At 51.5% G+C, this 23346-nt stretch overlaps 1 protein-coding gene across 2 annotated transcripts in view; it reads right to left on the bottom strand.

Annotated features, from left to right (window-relative positions):
• SYNM (synemin) overlaps positions 1-23019 on the bottom strand; it is a 31257-nt gene extending 8238 nt beyond the window's left edge. Inside the window, exons 1-3 of one of the 2 annotated variants that reach the window (XM_030815068.1) lie at positions 22051-23019; positions 14644-14768; positions 630-700 (exon numbers count right to left, since the gene is read on the bottom strand). In XM_030815068.1, the coding sequence (XP_030670928.1) occupies positions 630-700; positions 14644-14768; positions 22051-22860 (1006 nt within the window). In that variant the 5' untranslated portion in view covers positions 22861-23019. The remainder of the gene's footprint in view (positions 1-629; positions 701-14643; positions 14769-22050) is intronic. The other variant, XM_030815069.1, reaches the window with a different exon arrangement.
• Positions 23020-23346: the final 327 nt, after the last annotated feature.

Below are 23346 nucleotides of genomic sequence, written 5' to 3'. Positions count from 1 at the left end.
AAGTTATCCCTCAGTTTCTTAGGATCTTTCTAATGAACATTAATTATCTTACGTCAGTTCTGCAGCCATAGGAAGGATGGGCCCTGTCCTGAGGCTCTCGGCCTGAATAAGATAGTCTTCAAGGCACCAGGACACATTTTCCTGAGCTGCCCACACCAACCTAGGGTGGTGGACACAATGTAACCACTCCCCTATCTCTTCCTGTTAGGGTAGCAGGTTCCAGAGGGCTGCCTGCCTGCCATCCAAGGCCATACCTCCCTCTACTGGTGTAACAACCATAACCCCTTGGTCTGGAAATGGACGGAGTGTCCCTTCCAGGGCTGTGAAACACAAGTTCATGTGCACTCCTGCTCGCCCTCACACTGCCCAGTGCCATCAGCCCCTTCCGCTCCTGCATCCTGTCGAGAGAGGGACCAAGTTTATCAAGCACCTTCCCAAACCTTCTCATTCACATAATTGAAATGATGTCACACTAAACTAAAATCTATTTGGTACTTAAATAGAGATGAACTCCTGTTATCTAAACAGTGTATCTAACCCCTTCTTCCAGATGACAGTGCTTTACTACCTACCACAGAATAAACAGTTCAGATGCCTAAAGCTAAGTTAAATCATTAGCTTTTATTTACCTGGTGGCATGTTTTCAATGTGCTCAGTCCAGATCACTATCTCTGGATTACTTTCTCCTTCCAATAAGGCCCTGTAAAAATAATTTAAAAACATAATTCATTAGGAAATGAAAGAAGAAGAAGTGCCTCTAATAAAACGTAGTATGTGGTATGTGGCCAACGACCATAGTGTCACATGTTTTAGGACTTCTACCTGAAGAGGAGACTCGGGCAGGGCTGCACCATAGGGCTGGCAAGCCCACCCACCAGCCTCAGCAGACCTGGGCCAGGCCGCCTGCTCTGCTCACCGCCACATCCCTGGCACCCAGCATGGCGCTCAACCCCTACTAGCCCAGTGAACAAAATGACCAGGCCAGGGCTTCGGCAGTACTGACGAGCCAAGCCCTTCTAGAAAGCTTTCTCAGTCCAGGGTGAAGAGGAGCAGGAGCAAGGGGACACTGGAGAGATGTGAGCCCCAGGCATGGCCTGTCACCCCAGGCTAGAGGGCCCCAGAGCAGCTACACCCCCGACTGGGGTCTTCCTGGAGTCACAGCTTGCAGAGGGCTGACCAGGAGCACAGCAGGGACTGACACTTGTAAGGCAGCCAAACTGCATCTGTGGTTTCAAACTGTGTTCCAGGGGGTCATCTTGGAGATGACGAAAAAAAGTAGAAGGCAGGCAGACGGAAAAGGTAGTGCTAAAGCGCCGCCCGTCAGGAGCCCCTCCCACTGCCACCCCCAGGGGCCTCACTTCATCCAAATTGACATCCTGTTATCTCCTTTAATGGTGAGAAGTACTGAACGAGGTGATTTCTTTGGCTATGTCTGCTCCAGAGTTCTAAAATTATAGAGGCTTCATTAGGTTGTTCACGTCTAACTGCTTCAGATCGAGAGCTGAGGAGAGTGGTCCCAGCAGACCCAGCCTGCTGGTGAGGGGCTTAGCACCAGGATGCCTGTCAGCCAGTCACTCACGAAGACCCCTTGGGCTGCTGGCAGCTCTGGGTGCAACAGTTTCTCAGCTGCTAGAGCAACACGTGAAGTCACTAACTCCGGTTCCAAGAAACACACTGCACACGGCAAAAGGCATCCAGAACCAGAGCCCACTGAGAAATGCCAATCTTATGGCTGAGAGCTGGGCACAAAAACGGAGCAGGGTGCCCACACCCGAGCAGGGACTTGGCAGCTTGGACAAACTGCACTGAGTTGTATTTCCATCTATTGAAACATGGTGAGCCCCATGAACATGAGAACCCTGTGAGCGGCTGGAAGAAAGCAAAGGAGGCGGGAGGCACTCTCGCGAAGGCACACACAGCGGGCCTGCCCCGGAGCGGTGACTGCAGAGCACTTGTGGGTGGACGGTGGATGTGCAGGGGCCCGAGTCCAGAGCCCCAGCCCTTCGCTCAGGGCAGAGGCCAGGAAACAGGACACCAACCCGTTAATCCCACACCCTCATGACCAAGCATTTTAGATTCCAGGAACACAAACAGCTTTCACTGCTGAGCAAGTTCTGAGGTCTATATAATCAGAGGAACATTCAGGGTCAAAGCCAGGCTCCAAGGGTCTGCACCTCAGGATGACAGCAGCAGAAGGGGTGGCGTCCTACAGCTGAGGAGCCAGAGCAGGGCGTGGGGAGGAAGACTAGGTTCTAGTTCAGATCCTCCCGGCCTGGCTCAGCTGTGAACCTCGGGTACCACGGGGCCTCTCCCTTGAGCTGCTCAAGTTAGAACGGAAGGTATGTTGCTGTCCAGATACGTCTTCCCCACCCCTCCAAGGGGAATGGTTCTGCTCCTCTTCCAGAATTCCAAAGCATCACCAAACCTTCATAGAGTTCAGGACCCTGAAGTACACGAGACAGGCACCAGCCCTGCGTGGGGCTTCTGGCCCGGTTCAGGGGACAAGATACAGCCCCACAGCCTCCCCTTTCTAGGCCTTTACCATCCCTGGCTGACACTGAGCACCAGGCATTGTGGTCAATCTCATGTACTTACACAGTCGAAGCCACCCCCAACACAGGGCCTGTGGCCGCATCCTCGCTCTAGAGGGGAGAAGAGTGGGGTGCAGAGATAGCATCTTGGTCAAGGGCACACAGCTCACCAGTAAAGAGAAAAATGCAAACCCAGGCAGCCTGAGCTCTCAGCCCCCTCCCCTGCGACACCGCTAGGCCTCCCAGTGGGGCCAGAGACCATGGTGTTGCACACACATTTCAGAAAGCACAAATCCTGCAGACAGACCCTCCAGGCCATATTAATGAAAGTAAATTCTCTTGGTGACTTCATCCAAAATGGCCCTGCAGAGCTCTCCTATGACAGTAAGAAGCTCCTGCTGGAGAAGGAGCTGTCCCTCATCTGCGTCCCCTCTCAATGGCCAGATCCTAGCAGGCAGGGACACGTCACCTTTACTATCTGTGAGCACCCGGCTGAGCACTGGCCATTGAGTTCATGCTTCGGGTAGCATACTCAGCCCAATGGCAGCCACCCTCCTTCCACACGGCCCCAGGACTACACAGCGAAAGCATCAACAAGACTCTGAGGAGAAGCCAGAAACTATGATTTCCTCTAAGGCTCTGCAAGGGACATTTTTAAGGAATAGGTTCGTACCACTTTAAGAAATGCGTAGCATGTTCTCTGAGGCTGCAATCAAACCTGGTTATTTTGAGAGCGGTGGAGGAAATCTGCCCCCAAGCCTCGGGCACTGTGAGAAATGCCAATGCCCTGAGTCACGGGCTATTGTGGGCATTTCACACAGCTCCACAGGCTGGTGGCCCCTTATGCAGGAAAATAAGTAAAAGTGCAAGAAAACTCAAGTCCCTGGCCTCATTAAGGAGCCCAAGACAAACCCACAGTGCAGAAGCTGACCGTAATGTGGCCTCTGGCCAGGCGCCAGGCCCTAATGGGCCACCCAGCATCCTGAGCAGGCCCCAAGGCAAGGCTCTCCGTCTGGGATAGATTATCCTAATGGAATTTCTGAATAATCTGCCGTGATTCAGCACTGTGGGCACAAGGCCACTGCTCTGTGCAGCCCCATAAATGAGGCACTGTCAGGATGTTCCCAGAAGCCGTGCCTGTGCGGGAGCCTGCTGGGGCCGGCGCCGGGGCCGGGGCCTGTGGGTGATTCACAGGGTGCTTCCTAGCAAACAGGTGGAGAAGTACAGAGAAGAAAGGGAGGCTCCAGAGCTGGAGAAGGAGCCGCAGAACTGCCTCCCTCGGCTCTCACTGTGCCAGAGGAAGCCAAGCTCCACACAGAGTGGAGGCACTGCCTGGGTCACCCCAGATGTGGGCCTGTGGCTGGTCAGTCGCCGGGAAGACCAGGGAAGAGAAGGGAGGGGGCAGAGGGGAGTTTCATTCCCATGACCAGCAATGCCACCTGAATGGGAAAGGTGAGATGACCACCAGCTTCATAGGAAGGATAACAGGAGGTAACGTGGCAGTGCTGGGCCATTTCCGGGCATCCCTTCTGGGGTCAGGATTCAATCACATCCCAGAGCCATCTCTAGGTCAATACTAGAGACTGAAAAAAAAATCAGATAATCAACAGAGACAAACGTTACTCATAAAACAGAAAGGAAGCGCAGGATAAAGTTCTGGAGTCAGGATGTCTGGATTCAGATCTGGGGCCTGCCACTTCCTAGTTCTGTGACCCTGGCAGGCTGCTCAACCCACTGTGACTCAGTTTCCCTATTTCTGAAATGGAGAGAACTCACAGGTTGGCAGTAGGAATTAATCAAGAAGCAGAAAGTTCTCAGAACCATGGCTGTCACAGAATAAGAGCTCACTAAACTTCAGCGATCACATCATCACTACCTCCTTCTACATCCTCCAAAGAAAACTGATTTCCAGCTAACTAAAATGAGTCAACAAGGGAAGGGATTGTGGATCACCTGTATTTTATGGTTAACTGAATGTTAACTCATTTATTTGACCAGCAACCAAAGGTACTGGTCGATCCTTTCAATTATATATTCTATTTATTTATTTATTTATTTAGAGACAGGATCTTGCTCTGTCGCCCAGGCTGGAGCACAGTGCAGTGGTGCCATCTCGGCTCACGGCAACCTCTGCCTCCTGGGCTTAGGTGATCCTCCCACCTCAGCCTCCCAAGTAGCTGGGACTACAGGCACGTGCCACCACACCCAACTAGTTGTTTTTGTATTGTTTGTAGAGATGGGGTTTCACCATGTTGCCCAGGCTGGTCTCCAACTCCTGGGCTCAAGCGATCCGCCTGCCTCAGCCTCCCAGAGTGCTGGGATTACAGGTGTGAGCCACCATGCCCAACCCTATTCTTAAAATTACGAGATTTTTATTCACTTCAAGTATTTTATCTAGTAACTAGGTCTCAGTGTTCACATATTTTTATAAGTCTTCCAAAAAAAGGTGGGATCTAGCTTAAAAAAACAAAATGTACTTCTGCAAAACCTTGAGGAAACCCCTAAGAAACGTTTTCCTTTGAATAGACACGTGAAAAGGTACAGGTGGCCTAAAAAATAATGGAGCAATCAGAGATACCACTAGAATGATGAGATGTAAACATGAGTCCTCTGTGAAGGGCGACAGGCTAGTCAGAGACGACACCGGTGGCAGCCAAGAGATCTTTATTGGAGAGGTAGAGGTCAGGTCGCACGGGGGAGAGAAAGAAGAGAAGAGAGAGGAGAGGAGAGGAGAGGAGAGGAGAGGAGAGGAGAGGAGAGGGAGAAGAGAGAGAAGAGGAGAGGAGAGAAGAGAGAGAAGAGAAGAGAAGAGAAGAGAAGAGAAGAGAAGAGAAGAGAGAGGAGAGGAGAGGAGAGGAGAGAAGAGAGAGGAGAGGAGAAGAGAAGAGAAAGAGAAGAGAGAGAAGAGAAGAGAGGAGAGAAAAGAGAAGAGAGAGAAGAGAGAAGAGAAGAGAAGGGAGAGAAGAGAGAAGAGAAGAGAAGGGAGAGAAGAGAGGAGAAGAGAAGAGAAGAAAGAGAAGAGGAGAGAAGAGAGAAGAGAGAGAAGAGAAGAGGGAGAGGAGAGGAGAAGAGAAGAGAAGAGAGATTAGAGAAGAGAGAGAAGAGAGGAGAGGAGAGAGAAGAGAAGAGAAGAGGAGAGAGAGAGCTGCTGGTGTGCTGGGTTTTATATCCCTTGGGCCTACGTGGGGCGGGCCCAAGGGAAGGCGGGAGATGCTTCTTTCTGATTGGGCCTCCTTTGGCGGGTTCAGACAGTGCCCGGTCAAGGAGGGGAGAAGAACCCGGAACCGGCGCCATTAAGGTACCCCTGTTACCTAACACTCTGTGTTGCTACATTAGCAGTCTACATCGAGACCAGGGACAACATCACATTTTTCTCCATTAAAACATGCTGCTTCTGCCAACTGGGATCAGAAAGAAGAAACAGGAAGCTTCCCATGCCCTTCCCCGGCACACACAATATTTTTTGATGTTGTTGTTTCTAACCGAACCTTTTAAAAGGACTTTTGCCTTAAAGGCCCCAGGCAGTAAATACATCTCTGCATTGCATTTTCCTATCTGCCGAGGTAAGGCTTCTTTCGATTTTTCTACTGAAAAATCATTTTGACCCAGCTTTCCATTTTTTCTTTCAGGTGAAATTTAGAACAATTATCATATCTTTCATCCCCAAAACACAGAACACAAAAGCCTCTTTGTGGATTCTTACAGAGACCGCACTGTCTGTCTTCCAGACCAGAAACCTCGGATGGGCCTCATGTCACGCACGCTGTTTCTGCATCCTTCTGTTCTGTGGTTTCTGCACTGTCCACTCCTGGGTATTCTTGCATTTGTTGTTTCAATATTGAGTATCTTTTCTGAAAGATTATGTTTTCTAACAGCTTCTTGCTGATGATTGGGCTCTGTGCTGAGTGTGTGTATGGGGAAGCTGTTTCTTTTCTATCTGTGCTTCTGCACATCCTCAATCTGTAGAATCTGGACCAGATCTTCACATCAGCAGTGAGAGGGTTTGGGACGCTGCAGGTTCTGGACATTACTAGGGTTTTCACCATCTTATCAATTATCATCCGATTATTCACAAGCACCTGCTTTACAGACTCTGTGCTAGCCTGCAGCGAGTGACAGTGGCACGTGTCTCTCATACTTCCTTACCTCTCAGCCCCTCAGGCTCCGCCCTCCTACCACAGCCACCTCCATCAGGTCTGCACGCCTGGGCGCTAGTGACTGCAGGAAACTCTGGAAGCCTCCCTGCAGCCACCCAGACACCCCATCCACCCCAGCACTGCGGGCCTCCTGCCCTCTGCCTGCAGCTGCCTCCCCAGCACTGCCTACCCCCTCCGTAGTGCTGGCCCTGGGACTGCCCTTGCATGCCACAGAAAGCCCCACTGCAGCTTCCTGGCGTTCAAGACCCCTGCACTCTGCCTCATTCCCAGACCTCTCCTCACTCCCCTTGCAAGTTCCTCCCTCAGTTTATTCTCTTATTCAAACTTGCCCACCTGGAGCTCCTTCCTGATTCCTTTCTGCCAGTCCAATTCCCATCTCCCCACTTCCCCCACCACCCAAAGGCCCAAACCCCACATCCCTTTGCAAATCTCTTCTCATCACCTCGGTCTGAAGTGCTCCATCCGGCGGTGAGCCATAGATAGCTTTCCCTGTTAGGTGGCAGTGAACCATCGACACTACCTCCTAGGAATGTGCATTCCATTATTGGAATATGCTTGGCTTTTTACCTCAACATACTGTGTCCCTCCTGCCACGCTACCCCCTACTGTCCATCTCCCTCTCTCCTCTGTGTCTGCTCACATTTCCCCTTCTTTCAAGACCTTCATCAATCTTAAATCCCTGTAGAAGCCTCCCCTGATTCTCACAACTCCCTCCCCATCTCCAGAAGCCTCGTGCTGGAGTGTCTTTTGTGACCCTTCGGGCTCCCTGCTGTGTGGCAGGCTCCCAGATCCACGCTGCCTCATCTACAGCCCATGTTCCTTGACATGAAACCCACACTGGGAGTATCTTTGCAGGCCCCCACCCGGCATCACATCCTGCATACAAGTGTCTCCAGAGCAGGCTGAGGGCAGGTGCGGCTCTTACCCATCATCACACGTGGCCCTGCATGACAGGCCCCCAAAACCCAGCTGCCCAGAGACTGGCACTGTCATAAATACCACACTAGCTCAGTCCTCAGGGCCTCCCCCTGCCCATTCCCTCTGCCTGGAAAACCCTTTCCAAAAAGTCATTTCCAGCTTCTCTTCCTATAAGAATCAAGCATTGCCTCTTCCAGGAAGCCCTCCCTGCATGCCTCATCAGCCTCCCTCCCACTGCACCCAAAACATCACCCTACCACTGAGGACAGGGACTAGGTCTGTACCATCATCCGCCCGGCCTCCCAGTACATCCAGCTCCTTTCCAATTCCACATTCAGCAGGGCATGGAGGGAACAGCCCTGGGTTAAGGCCTGAAGTTAAAATCTCAGGCTCTCCAATTATGAGTTGTGTAACCTTTTAAGTAACCTTGAACCTGGGTTTCATGACATGGAAAATAAACTTCTTTGGTGAAGCTGTAAAAATTGGAGATACTGTCTACAAAGCACTTAGCACATGGTAGGTACTAAACAGAAGGCAGCTGTCACTCCCTGTTACCCATTCATGGTCAGAGATAACGGCACCTACTTTGGAATGCATCAAAAAGTAAGATGGATGATGATACGGGGTGGACAGTCATGAGATAAAGCAAATGTAGTCGAATGTTCACTGGAGAACTCAAATGGAGCATTCATTATTCTTCCAACTTTTCTTATCTTTGGAAATTCTCATAACAAAACGTTGGGAAAACTAGACAAACTATTCATTTTGACATGATTCTGCAAAACAAGGCTTAAAGGAATGAGTTGTGTTGCTCATCTGGGGTGTTCAGAGCTTCAGATTCTGTCCAATCCAAGTCATCACCTTCTCTCAAGTGCGGTCTCTCCAGGTGGCTCCACAGGATTCTGTGCCCTCGGACAGGCCCAGTGCAGCTCTAAGGGGACTGCCACATGCAACTGCAAACAGCCCAGACTGGCACGTGGGTCCTGGTGCAGGCCCCGCCTCCTACTGTGACTGCTTCCCCTCTCCTCCATCAACCCATCCTTCATCTTGTCTTCCAGGCTGCTGTGAGAAGACCTCGCACTTACCTGCCCCTGGGCCCCTCTGCCAACAGCAGGGTGCGCACGAATCAACTGGGATTTTGTTACAAGGCCAACTTTGGTCCAGTATGTCTGGGTGGGCCCAAGATTCTGCATTCCCAACAAACTTGCAATGCCTCACAATGTGCATGCTGCCACCCTGTGAGCAGTGAGGCCCTGGACCAGGGATTCTCTACCCTGGTGGTACCTGATAATCATCCGGGGAGGTTTCAAACCACTGTGCTGGTTCCATCTGTCACTAATCTACTCAGAATCTTGAGGGCCGGGAGATTCGCAGGTGCAGCCCCTCCCTGTGCCTGGGCATCTTCCCCTTACCATTCTGCGGCCAGTGCAATAAAACGCACACTCCAGGCAAGACCCTGTGATCATACAGCAAATGGACCAGTACCTCCAGCCCCACACAACTGCAGCCACTCTCGACGGCACAAGAGCCAGTACAGTCTGGTGCCAGCTGCAGGTAGGGTGTCTCCTCTCTTCTCAGTATCCACGGCCCCAAGCCCAGCCCCACAGCTCCCGCTCACTGCCACCCGCAATGCAGGAGGAAAGGGCGGGATGGTGCTGCACGTCTTAGGATGCTCAGAGGTCTCAATCTCATCTTCACCTGCCAGGCGAGGTGCCAGCAGCTTCCCTGGCCATGCACTGGCCAAAGGCAAAACTCCAGTCTCAGACTCTTTGAGGTTTGCTTTGTTGTAATTTTATTTTATTATCTTTTTGTTTGTTTTGAGACGGAGTCTCGCTCTGTCGCCCAGGCTGGAGTGCAGTGGCGCAATCTGGGCTCACTGCAAGCTCTGCCTCCCGGGTTCATTCTCCTGCCTCAGCCTCTCCGAGTAGCTGGGACTACAGGCGCCCGCCACCAGGCCCGGCTAATTTTTTGTATTTTTTTAGTAGAGACGGGGTTTCACCGTGGTCTCGATCTCCTGACCTCGTGATCCGCCCGCCTTGGCCTCCCAAAGTGCTGGGATTACAAGCGTGAGCCACCGCGCCCAGCCTAATTTTATTATCTCATGTTTATTTTATTAAATTATATATTTATTTATAAATTGCAAGCCTCTTTGGAAATTACAAGTTTACAATCATAGTATTTTATGATGACTTTAATGTTGCTCCTTCCCTGTGACAGTCACCTAGAAGGGCCAAAGATCTGGGTTGGGGGTGTTCAGTACATTTGAGAGTCCTTGGGACAATGGACAAATCCCAGCAAAATGTGCTTTAAGCATTAAAGAGCCACAGTCCCTTCCCTCGCATGTGAATGAGAACCAATAAGCCACAGGGTGATGATGATCAACTCAGCAATTCTGGGCCAACGGCCCCCACAGGTGGGTCAAGGCTTGCAGAGATCAAATGGGCGCTTTAAAGAATAAGGGTCAGAAGAGCACAAGTCCACTAACACAAATAGGAACTTCACACCTGTCCTCCGAATCGGAGCAGTGCAGGCTACTGAGAAAGACATCGAGGATGACGAGGGTCTGTCTTCCAGACATGCACTGGTGATTTTCACAAATGCTAAGTTTTTGGCTTATACAAGATGGGTTCTATTCAACCATCTGTATGTCTTTTTCATCGACGGGCAGCTCCGAGACTAAACCGGAGCACAGTGGCAGGAGGCCTGCAGCGACCCGACCCAGCACGGCTGGGAGTCTGCAGCGGGGCAGGGCCGGTCAGGCAGGCTCCTGACAGGGGTCCTCGTTTTCCCCCATGCAAACTTGGAAGACAGAAAGAGGTACAGTGAAATCCATCACTTGCTCCCCTGAAAGCACGAGTCGCTCCTAAATTCCTAGGAGATGGCCACATCAATCCATAATCGGGTTAGGGAAACGCCAGCCACAGACAGACAAAATAAACTCTGCCCTGGCTGACGGACTGCTGACAGTGAGCAGAAACAGCTCGCGATCGATGCCCTGGAAAAGCTGGGCCCGTGGCTTGTGAACACCCTACCAAAAAGGCAGGCCCCGCACTCTCAGGCAGGATGCCCGTGTTTACACTGGCTTTTCAGGATGGAGAACAGCGGGCAGGACGAAGTAGGGAAGAAACGAAGAAAAGAGCTCAAAATTCCAGAGAGACAAGGCACAAAATAAGTTTCCTGATTCTAACTCAGAGAACTATTACAGAAAGAAAATAGAAAAATCCAACTGCCCTTCAGGGAAAAGATTTATCTGGCATGGGGCATTACCAAACACAGATACAGAAGTCAGTTTTCCAGGCCGCCTGGCATCTGCCCTAGAACAGTGCCTGAATTGGGGTAACTCCCACCACCCCAGTCTCAGTCCATGTGACTCTTAAGAGGCTGGGACCCTACCCCAAAGCTCTAGAGCCCTTCGTCCCTCTGGCCAGTGACGGGCTCAGAGGCAGGAACATGACCCAACAGAGACAGAGAGGCCGAGACGATGCCCTCCTTTGACCGCGGGCACGAGGCTGGGTGGCCCTAAGCCTGGAGCTGCTCGGGCCCCACCCAGGCATGTGGTGGGAAGAGTCCAGAAGACAGAGCTCATCCCACCATGTGGACCAGCTGCACCTGAAACTAAGGATTTGATACGGTTTGGATGTGTGTCTTCTCCTCATCTCATGTTGAAATGTGACCTCCGTGTTGAAGGTGGGGCCTAGTGGAAGGTGTTTGGGTTATGGGGGTGGATCGCTCATCAATGGCTTGGTGCTGCCCTCGCGATAATGAGTGAGTTCTCACTCTATGAGTCCACACGAGATCTGGTTGTTTAAAAGAACCCAGCACCGGCCAGGCACAAGGGCTCATGCCTGTAATCCCAGCACTTAGAGAGGCCGAGGCAGGTGGATCACAAAGTCAGGAGTTCAAGACCAGCCTGGCCAATATGGTGAAACCCCATCTTTATTAAAAATACAAAAATTAGCCAGGCATGGTGGCAGGTGCCTGTAGTCCCAGCTACTCCGGAGGCTGAGGCAGGAGAATCAGGAGAACTGCTTGAACTCGGGAGGCAGAGGTTGCAGTGAACCAGATCGCACCACTGCACTCCAGCCTGGGTGACAGAGTGAGACTCCATCTCAAAAAGAAAAAAAGAAGCTGGCACCTCCCCACCCTCTCTTGCTCACTCTCTTGCCATGTGACATGCCTGCTCCTTTCACCTTGCACCATGACTGTATGCTTCCTGAGGCTTCACCAGGAGCAGATGCCAGCACCGTGATTCCTGTACAGCCTGCACAACTGTGGGCCGAAATAAACCTCTTTTCTTTACAAATATCTAGTCTCAGTTATTCCTTCATAACACAGAGTGGACCAGCACAAGACTTGCAGGTATATGAGTAATAAATTCTTTTTCTGACTGGGGGCAGTCTGAGGAGAGTTTCTGTCACTCACAAAGGAAAAATTCCTGATTAATGCTTTCTTCCCCCATATAAAGCCTGAGTGTTTTCAAGTTTTCCATATTAAAGTTTAGATCATCTAACTCAACATGTGTTTCAATGCCCTACCGATTTAATTGTGCAACTGTTCGCCCCACAAGATTTCCAAGGAGAATGCCAACAACGGGCTTTGGGAAGTCCAGCCTGCCAGCATCTTTTCCCCTTTCTCTGAGCCCCGGCCACCAGCCCCTCAGCTGCAGCAAGGCTCTCAAATGGGGGATCCAGAAAGGCCCTCATGGCCTTAGCCCCAGGACCACCCCTCAATTCATCCCTCCGTTAAGCCGTGGCTCCTCCACAGACTGCCATGCCCCTGGGAGGGCCTCACCCCTTAGCAGCCTCCTGGGGCCCAGGCCAGGGGCTGCCTGACAGAGCTGCTCCCTCTTCACTAATGAGAGTGAGGGCTGGGATGAACCCTGGCTGATGTAAGTCTTCCAGGAAATAAAGACAGTGAGGCCGGTCCAGGCTACAATGTAAACTACAAGCAACATATCAGCCAGACACCCTTTTAATAGACATCAAAGCAATTCAGGCCACCTTGATATTCTTAGAGCAAAAAATCACGATCAGGGCCAGGCGCAGTGACTCACACCTGTAATCTCAGCACTTTGCAGCGGCGAGGCGGGTGGATCACCTGAGGTCAGGAGTTCGAGACCAGCCTGACCAACAAGGTGAAACCCCCGTCTCTACTAAAAATACAAAAATCAGCCAGGAATGGTGGCAGGCACCTGTAGTCCCAGCTACTCAGGAGGCTGAAACAGAATTGCTTGAACCCAGGAGGCGGAGGTTGCAGTGAGCTGAGCTCGTGCCACTGCATGCCGGCCTAGGAGACAGAGCGAGACTCCGTCTCAAAAAAAAAAAAAAATCATGATCAGAAGATTACAGAGACAGCCTACAAGATGTGCTGAACTAGGCCTGGGGATGGTCCCTGCTCTACCCCTCACCAGGGGAGTTGGTCCCCTTCTTAACCTCTCCAGGTTTAACTCCCCCACCTGTTAAGGAGACACCACTGGAACATGGCTTTGATGACCAGACTTTGACTCTTTTGCCAAAGCGGTTTCCACAGCTTGCTCACCCCCTCCATTGACACATGTTCCACAATCCTGGGAACGGAGCAGGCACTGTGCCCTTTTTACATGGCTTGGTGGGCATGGCACAGCTTTGGCACCAGACCCGGCTGGCTCTGCCCCTCACCAGCCTGCAGCCCCAACCTCCCGGCCTCTCTCTCTCACCTCTAGGAGGGGAGAGTGGTGCCCACCTCAGAGGTTGACTCGGAGCAAAGAATAGTGGCAAAGAACTTAGCAGCACGTCTGGCAGGCAGTAAGAACACCATAAAGCTGCCTATTGTTAGCGTTCCTGCAAGTTGAGCACCTGGGTCTCTAAAATTCCTTCCATTGTAAGCTTCACAGATCCTAGCTCCTTCATAGCAGCCCTGAGCATGAGAGCTGCCAGGAAATAAGGGGCACCACCTCAATCAAAGACCCACTGGCACCCAGGGGAAGGGAGGGGTGATGCCAAGGAGGGGGGGAGCACTGTTCTGCCGGCCTGCAGGCCACACCCAGGGGGACTGGACTGCATTCTCTGCCCCACCCAGCCCCTTTGGGCGCTTTGTGACCTTTTCATCAGAGTTGGTTACCTTGAACTCAAGTCAACATCTTGATAAATAAAGCCAGTTGGCCTACATTACCATGCACCATGCTAATCTCTTGGAAGAGATTCAGTTCAGGGCCAAACCCACACAGGGTGGCACCAGAGCCCTGAGATTCAAAGCAACAATCAACAGGCAGATACACACAGACTTCCTGGGTCCAAATCCTGTGACATGGTTTGGCTCTGGGTCCCCACCCAAACCTCATCTCGAATTGCAACCCCCACGTGTCAAGGGAGGGACCTGGTGGGAGGTGACTGGACCATGGGAGCGACTTTCCCCACGCTGTTGTCATGACAGTGAGTGAGTTCTCATGAGATCTGACGCTTTAAAAGTGGCAGTTTCCCCTGAGCTCGCTCTCTCTCCTGCCACCTCCTGAAGAAGGTTCTTCCTTCTCCTTTGCCTTCCGCCACGATTGTAAGTTTCCTGAGGCCTCCCCAGCCCTGCGGAACTGTGAGTCAATTAAACCTCTTTCCTTTACAAATTACCCAGGCTCAGGTAGGACCTTTATGGCGGTATGAAAACACACTAACACATCCTGGCCCTCCACTTTCCAGTTCTGTAACTTCTCCGAGCGAAGTCTGTTCATCTGTAAACACAGCCTCCCGTTCCTAGGATCCAACACGTTGACATGTGTAAAGCTCTTCAGCAGTCCCCAGAACATACGAACACTAGATAAGGGGGCAGGGCTCAGCTACTCCCACACTGGGGATACCTGTGATACCTGCCCAGTGACCTAAGCAAGCCCCTACTCTTCCTCTTCCTTTTGGCCTTGGACTCCTTGCCTGGCCATGCCAAGGGCTGCTCTCTGCTTGTCACAAAGCCACAGGGACTCCACAAAGGCTATGGTCCCTAGACCAGTTTCCTTCATGTACGAGTCACACCCCCATGGCTTCATCAAGGCCAACTCAGCACAGCCTCCTTACCGGTAGGTCGCCACCTCCAGACTGAGGCCGGTCTTCACCTGCAGGAGGTCCTGATAGTCCCGCAGCCAGTCAGCCATGGCCAAGGTGAGGGTCGCCTTCTCATCCTCCAGGCAGTCAATCGCTCTCTAAGAGAATAGACAGACTTTTAGATCGGAGAACTGGAGCTTTACTGGGTCGAACTGAAGGTACCAACAATTCAGGGTTGAATTGAAAAACAGACCAGGATAATTAGCAGACCTGAAAACCATCCCGGGTTATTAAACATGCAGTCATTTGCAGGGTGGTCTCCAATGCTGTATCTCTTCCATATGGAAGTTTTTTATTGCATATGGAACATTTTGATAGGACACTGGCTTCTCTGCTCAGACTCTCCATTAATAACGAATGCTCAGGGGTTTATTCAAATCATCTCTACCGTTCAGACATCAGGCTGCTTAGGAAAGCCAGTACTTCAAACCAGTCACTAAGACGCTATGGAAAATAAGCCAAGACTAGAAATCAGGGGTTTTACAATATTTGAAACATAAGTCACTCAGATTTGAACTGGAATGTACTCCCCAAAGTCATGATTTATCCAATAATAAGCAGGTAAACTGATACAGAGTTTTGTTTCACTTAGAAAAGCTACTTTAAGATCATCTGGGGAGAAATGCACTCTGGGCATAAATGACAAAATAAAGACTCAGATATAAAACTTCTTTTTGGGCCTGGCGCGGTGGCTCACGCCTATAATCCCAACACTTTGGGAGGCCAAAGCGGGCGGATCACTTGAGGTCAGGAGTTCAAGACCAGCCTGGCCAATATGGCGAAACCCTGTCTCTACTAAAAATACAAAAAATAGCTGGGCGTGGTGGCGCAGACCTGTAATCCCAGCTACTCAGGAGGCTGAGGAACAAGAATCACTTGAACTCAGGAGGCGGAGGTTGTTAGTTACTCAGGGGAACAATTAACCAAGCAAATATTTAAACATTGAAATAAGTCCATATAGTTTTAACTTCTGGTTTGTAATGGGAAGTTGCATTATTTCTGAACATAATTAACTAAACTAAGCTAGACCTATAAACATTTATCTTTGTAGAATTCGGAAACGGTAAGACTACTGGGAGAGGGAATATTACGTTCATTGCTGCTGGAATCCCTTCACCAAAGGCACCCCGCAAGATGCTGAGGGTCCACAATAAGTATGTCTGTGAAACCAAAGAACGAACTCTACTAAGATTGCACATGGAGTTTATCTTTTTGGTTTTTTTGTTTGTTTGTTTTTTGAGACAGAGTCTCGCTCTGTCACCCAGGCTGGAGTGCAGTGGTGCAATCTCAGCTCACTGCAGCCTCCACCTCCCAGGTTCAAGCGATTCTCCTGCCTCAGCCTCCCAAGTAGCTGGGATTACAGGCGCCCGCCATCATACCCAACTAATTTTTGTATTTTTAGTAAAGATGGGGTTTCACCATGTTGGCCAGGATGGTCTCGAACTCCTGACCTCAGATGATCCTCCCACCTCAGCCTCCCAAAGTGCTGGGATTATAAGCATGAGCCACCGCACCCAGCTGGAATCTATCATTTTTTAAAATGCATGACCAGCCAATAACTATTTCCACTTCTCATAACAGTTCTATTTCTATGCCAGCGACTGTTGTTAGGTTCCCTCTGAATATAAAGGGTCCTAAAGTAGTTTAAAACCCCTTAGCTTTTAAAGCAAAGAAGTAAACTTAAAAATCACTGGCTTATGTCCCAGGGTGGAAAAACGGTAACAGATCCCACAGCTGGCATTACAAACAGAGAAGCTCACAAAAGAGCAACTGCCAGTCTTGATGTGACAGCACTGCCACAATTAGCCACAATATTCACACATTCTATCGTTGAGTCTCAGTGTCAAAATCCTACATTCCCGTTTTAGAGGGAATACAAATTCAGGTACAAGGTTCTCATACAAGTTGGGCTGTAGGTATGCATGTATGTATGTATGTGTGTATGTAAGTGTGTCCTTCCTACTATAGGAAATTTGACATAACTATTACAAATTGAAAATTTATAGTAATTTATTCCTTACAAAGAAGTTCAAATGTTGTTAAACTACTTAGAAAAAAAACACGATGAAAGCTCTCCAACCACAAACCTTCTGAGCGGGTCAAGAAAGCCCAGTCACGTCAAAGGGGCGTGCAGGAAGATTCTCCTCCCAGAACACACAGAACAGTCTGCACCCCACAAAATACAGAGAGGAAAATCAAACTGTGCTGAAGTTGGAGTAAGTACAGTTTTAGTCCCATTTCCATGTGAGTCAGCTCCTCCTAAACTGTCAAAGGAAAATTAGTTGACGTTTGGAAGCAGGAATATAAGGCTCAACCGGCTCCCAACAGTCTCCGCAGAAATCACAACAAATCCTGCTGTTGAATAAAACTTCAGACTTGGGCCCTGCTTTGCCAGTCTGCAAGCTGTGGGTCAGGACAGAGGCATTGGAGCCCCAGACACAGGACGCTAAATCTAACCCAAGGAGACGCAGTTTCACCTCATGCTGCAAAAGCTTGGGAGAGAGGTCACCTTTTTGCTATTTAGAGAACTTTTGGGCAGCATCACAACTGATGATGAAATCTTGCCTCGCACCAGGAAAGGCAATGCTGCTGTTAGTATCAAAAGAATTCATTTTCTCTTAGCCAAACTTGAGCTACCGCTCTTTGAGCACGCCTGTAAGACAGTTCACAAACATCACTGTCATTTGCAACCCTGAAAGGTAGCGCTCCAGGGGATTTAAATACTGTGATAACTTCAGTTAGACACAAAAATTAAGTGTATTCATAACAATAAGCATGAACTGGATGCCAACGAAGTATTTATAGCTCAGCCCAGATAGCACCCTGAACTCAAGTTATAGTTTACAATCCCAGGTGGGTATGGAAGAAGCATCTCAGACTGAACACATGTACACTGAACTTGAATCTCCCACCCAGGCCCGTCCTCCTAACCAACGCCTGCAGTAAAGGGCACCTCCTTCTTCCAGTTGCTCAGGCCACAACGCCTGACGTCTACTGGGATTTCTCCCTCTCCCATCATATCCAATCTGGCAGCAAATGCTGTTGGCTTCAACTTGAAGGCAGGTCCCCCTCTGAGGTCCCTGGTCCAAGCCTCCAGCACTTCCTGCCTAGATTACTGCAACCGTCTCTTCAGGCATCCCTGAGCCCACTCAGTCTATTTTTAAAACAGCAGCAACAGTGATTCCATTAAGCCACAGCCAGGCCCTAACTCTCCTTTGCCAGAACCTCCAGTGGCTTCCCATGGCACTCAGAGTGAATGCTCAAGTCCTGCAGTGGCCACCCTACCCCCCTGCTCACTGTGCCCTAGCCACATCGGCAGCCTGGCTGCAGCATCCCCGAAAAACCATGCACTGTTTCCACCTGAAGGCCTCAGGTCAAGGGACTTTCCTTGTTTTACGTGGCATTTTTCACTGCTGAATCTGCAGCCATGAAGAACTGAGCTTGGCACATTAAATGCTCAACGGCTGCTAGCTGAACGAATGAACCAATTGTATACACCCTGGGAGCTACTTCCAGTACCTCGTTTCACAAATGGGGAAACTGAATTGCAGACAGGTTAAGGAACGTAACCGGCCCAAAGAGCGGCAGAGTCAGAATTCAGGGCCAGGTAGGACAGCTGCAGAGCCCTGACCCTTAGCTAATCCCACCTCACCTTCCTATCTACATAAAGTTTTCATTCAATCATGTTTTGGGGGCTTGGAAGCCTTTTCCAAACAGTCAGCCTCAGCAGCTAAGGGCTCACTTTCATATGCAAAAATCTCAGCGTTTGCAGGGTAAAGCTGGTCTTCCCCCTATCACAAACGTCTTCAAGTGTTTTCTGAAGCCCCCTCCTGCAGCCTGGCTGTGTTACTCAGGCTTTAAGTGATCTAGATCACATTTGGGAACTTGGATGTCAGTTCAGCAAACTCTTCTCGAGCAAATCTGAGGCCAGGCCTGGGGCAGGCCAGTGACTATCGCCTCATACAGTGAAGGCGCATGGGCCATCTGGGAAGGACGTTTCCCCTCAAGTAGAATCCTAGCAAGCATCTTCCCCCTTGAGCCACAGAAGCTACAGCCAGAGGCAGGCAGAGCTGGGCACAATGTGGCGGCTCCCTCTACTGCCTCCAGCTCCTGCCTCCAGGGGAGGGGGGCATTAAAGCACATGGAACACAGAAAAAAAGAAATGAAAGAAAATAGTTTTAATGCCAAAACTATTCTGACACCAGCCAGCTGGAGGGGTCTAAAAGCATTTTAGGACTGGAAATCAGCAGAGTACCTCGGGCTAGCCCTTAGGGAGAGCAATTATCATTACGCTATGAACGCAAGAATACTGGTTAAAGGTTTCTCTCTGATCGAACAGACAGAAGAGAGAAACGGCGGCCCAGTGGTCAGTTGCTCAGGCACTGGAGCCTGAATTGAATCCTGGCTTAACTACTTACTAATTAGGTGACTTACGTGCCTCAGTTTCCTCCTCTGTAAAATGGAGCTAATATTAGTACCCACTTCCTAACACTGGTGTGGGCACTGAGAGTGAATATTTGTGAAGGGCATCTGTGGTACCTGGCACACAGGAAGCACTTGCTAAAGGCTCTTAGTAATAAGATATTTATTACCATATACTAATTAAATCCATTTTTAGGATTTTTTCAGTCTCCCCATAGTAAGCTTCTACAGAACCTGAAAAAAATTACAGGCTTGGGGTTAAATCATCCATACTCGCTCTTTCACATACTTCCTAGCATCTCTGTGATTGGTGCTGAATCTTCTGGAATGCAATTTGAAATGGGGTTGACTTAACTGAGGGAAGATTCAGCATACGGACAAGGTAGTGACTGGTAACATTTAATGCAATAAAACCTCTACAAATTGGAACTGGAAAAAAAATGGCCGGGCACATGGCTCACACCTGTAATCTCAACACTGTGGGAGGCCACGGCAGGTGGATCACTTGAGATCAGGAGTTTGAGACAAGCCTGGCCAACATGGTGAAACCCTGTCTCTACTAAAAATGCAAAAATTAGCCAGGCATGGTGGTGGGCTCCTGTAATCCCAGCTACTCGGGAGGCTGAGGCACGAGAATCACTTGAGCCCAGGAAGCGGATGTTGCAGTGTGCCGAGATCAGCCACTGCACTCCAGCCTGGGCGACAGAGCAAGACTCCGTCTCAAAAAACAAAAACCAAAACCAAAAAAAAAAAAAACAAAAAAAACCAGGTCCTTATTGACATTTTCCTCGCTCTTTGCTTTTAGGAAAAGGCAGCAAATTCCAACAAGAGAGAGGTATCACTGGATGGGAAACTGAGAGTGGGGTCCCAGCCCCACTCTGAGGGCAGGTATGACCTCAGGAAAAGCACTTCCCCGGTGGGCCCTGGAGTCTCTGTGTCAAAGGAGGGCTGGACAGGATTCTAACTGCACTTCCAAGTCCCCGTCTCTCCTCCAGTCAGGGAACTCTGCTTTCATATGGCTCAGATCAGGAGTTCCACTGAAGGTTTCATTAGTGGGGAATAGGGCTTTGCCGCTAAGAAAGAACACTGGAACCAGAGTTTGAAGGCCTGAAATGTGCCAACTGAGCTGTGGCTGTGAACACAGGGTGACGATTTGGTCCACACAGCGTGGCTCAAAGCAGCGTTTTCTAAACCTGCCTGCACAGCACAGGCCCCTCAGTTGGTAGCCAAGATTCCCTACAAAGGAGTTCCCTGGGCAGTAGGTTTGACAGATACTCCTTTTTGGAGAGTCACAATAACCACTGGTTAAATCTCCCCGAATGCCACATTAAGGCACTTTTTTTTTTTTTTTTTTTTTCTTTTTGAGACAGAGTCTCGCTGTCGCCCAGGCTGGAGTGCAGTGGCACGATCTCGGCTCACTGCAGGCTCCGCCCCCCCGGGGTTCACGCCATTCTCCTGCCTCAGCCTCCCGAGTAGCTGGGACTACAGGCGCCCGCCACCTCGCCCGGCTAATTTTTTGTATTTTTAGTAGAGACGGGGTTTCACTGTGTTAGCCAGGATGGTCTCGATCTCCTGACCTCGTGATCTGCCCGCCTCGGCCTCCCAAAGTGCTGGGATTACAGGCATGAGCCACCGCACCCGGCCATTAAGGCATTTTTTAACTTTCACTCAACAACGGGTATAGGACCTGTGGAACTCAGACCCCTGGCCACTGTCATTGAGAAGGGACACAAGTGCTCACAAGTGGAAATCGGTATACACTGGGTCAGTCCCTGTCCCCGCTCTAGCTATGGCAAAGCCCCAAGAGAACACTTTCAAAAGTTATGAGGCGGAAGCCAAACAAAACCCACAACTCAAAAGATTAAATCCCAACTTAGTACCATATTGCATTCTATGATTTCCCATCTAGCCTGTAGCTCTTTGCATACTGAAAGTCTAGCGCAGTGCTGGGGACCCACGGAGAATCAACAGGTATTTACTTATCATCTGTGGATACCTGTCACATCACCCCAGTCATTCCATATGACAACCCCCATGTTCCTCTCACTTCTAATTTTTAAAAGTCAGTCTCAAATCTTTAACTCACAGCTGCAAACTGTACTCTTAAAATATTTGTGAAATTGTGCAGATGTTATTTCCAACTGTCCTTCTGAGAAGTACTGATAGTGTGATTTGGGAATATTTCCAATTCTGGCTGAGGCTGGGCAGGGCGGGGGGCCAAACGCTAGGACTGGACTGGGCATAGTTTACATCAGCCACAGGTGTCACCCCGCTGGTGTCAGAGGGTTTGCTTCCCTGGAATAGTAACTGTTTATATCACTCTGCACTTGTAATAACATCCTGCCAAAGGGCCCCACTTTCCCACAACTTTTACACTACGCAGAGATCTGACGTCAGCGTGTGCTGTGAGCAAAACATCTTCGATCAAGCTCTTTTCTGCATTATGGTTGCTGCCCCTCCCAAGAACAAACAAGGCAGCCGCCCAGAGAGCCACAACTGCGGCTTCCAACTGGGAAATCATATTGGCAAAATAAAAACCGTTTTGGAAATTAATTTGAGTTTTCCCCTGAGGAGCGCTATAGACAGCGGGGCTACCACAAGCCGTCACTTCTGCAAGTGACAGAGGTTTCTCGGTTGACTCTTACATCTGGGTCTACTGAGTCTACGAAGCACGGAAAATGGAAGGAAAACCTAGAGCTAACAGGGTGGCCTATCAGGATGCGCCCAGTCACGCGCGTCAAGAGTTAAAGCAGCTGCCACCTAACCCCATGACGGGGACGGGGCGATCCGCTAGGACCTGCCGCCCGGCGCTCGCCCGCTGAATCGATGGACCAGCGGACCGAGTCCGGGTCCCCATGCCATTCGGGCACCCTCTGGGCGGGCCCCACCCCCTCAAGGGCAGGGTGCCGGGGCGACGGCAGGGGGTATAGGGTCAACGCGCCGTCCCCGCGCACGGACCTGCCGCTCCTCGGCCTGTAGCCAGTACGCCTCGCGCATCCGCAGCAGCTCGTCCTCCAGCCGCGCGCGCAGCTGCTCCAACCCGAGCGCCTCGCGCCGCAGGGCCTCTGCCTCCTGCGCGCACAGCCGCGTCTCTTCCTCCGCCTGGAGTCTGCTCTCCTGGCCGAACCGCAGCGCCTCCTCCAGCTCGCGCACCTCGTCCTCGTACAGCTGCACCGTCTCCCGCCACGACTCGGCCACCAGCAGTGCGTAGCTGTCGTGCACCTCCCGCAGGCGTGGCGGAGGCGCGGCGGGGCCGGTGGCGCGGGCGCGGAAGTGCATGGTCAGGCTGGCGGCGCGCGCGCGCAGCTCCCGCACGTCGCGTTCGTGGGCCGCGTCGAGGCGTCGGCGCTCGGCCTCCAGCCGGCCCAGCATCGCCTCGAGGGCGGCGCGCGCGCCCAGCGCCTCCTGCAGCTCGCGCTGCTGCGCACCCAGCTCGGCGTCCAGGCGGCCGCGGGCGGCGCGCTCCTCCGCATCCAGGCGCTGCAGCTCTCGAAGCTCGCGCCGCAGAGCGTCCCGTTCGCCCTCCGCCAGCGCAGTGGCCCAGCTCAGCTCGTCCAGCTGCTGCCGCAAGCTGCGCGCCTCCTCGGCGCAGCGGGCCTGCCCCTCGGCCCACAGGCCCTCTCGCCCGCGCCGGCCGCGCAGCTCCTCCTCCAGGAGCAGGTTTTCGCGCTCCAGCTCCCGCACCCGACACACGTAGTCATAGAGCCGGGCGTTGAGCTCCTGCAGCTCGGCCTTCTCGGGGCCCGTCTGCAGCCGCCAGGACAGCATCTTGCCGGGCGTGCGGGGCTCTCGCGGCTGGCCGGCTCCCTCCTGCCCTGGTCTTGTCCTGGTCTTGTCCCCTCCGCCGCGACGCTCCGGCCTCGCCGCTGCCCCGGAGGCCCGCAGACTGGGACGCGAGCGGGAGAGCCCAGACACTTAGCGGACGGGGCGGGCGGACTGGGCGAGGGCCGCGGCCTCCAGCCAATCAGAGCGCGGCCCGGCGCGGCCTCTGCGGCCGCACAGCGCCCCCTGCGGCACTTTGGCGGCCGCAGGTGGTCGGCGCGGGCAGTCGGGTAACAGCGAGCGGGGTGGCGGGTTAGCCAGGCCGGGCTCTGCCAAGGGACGCCGGAGAGGGCGTCCTGCTGCTGCCCCGTCACGCGTGCCCGCAGCATACGAGCGTCCTGGCGTTCGTGGATGGAAATAGAAGCCTACTGAGTTGCTGTGGTGCTGGCCATTTACGAGAGACTTCTTACCCGAGGCCCTGGAGATTGGTGG

The sequence above is a fragment of the Nomascus leucogenys genome, chromosome 6 (genome assembly GCF_006542625.1).
Source record: "Nomascus leucogenys isolate Asia chromosome 6, Asia_NLE_v1, whole genome shotgun sequence".
Lineage (NCBI taxonomy): Eukaryota > Metazoa > Chordata > Mammalia > Primates > Hylobatidae > Nomascus > Nomascus leucogenys.
The sequence above is the reverse complement of the archived record's forward strand: the minus strand, read 5'-3'. Positions and strand labels throughout refer to the sequence as shown.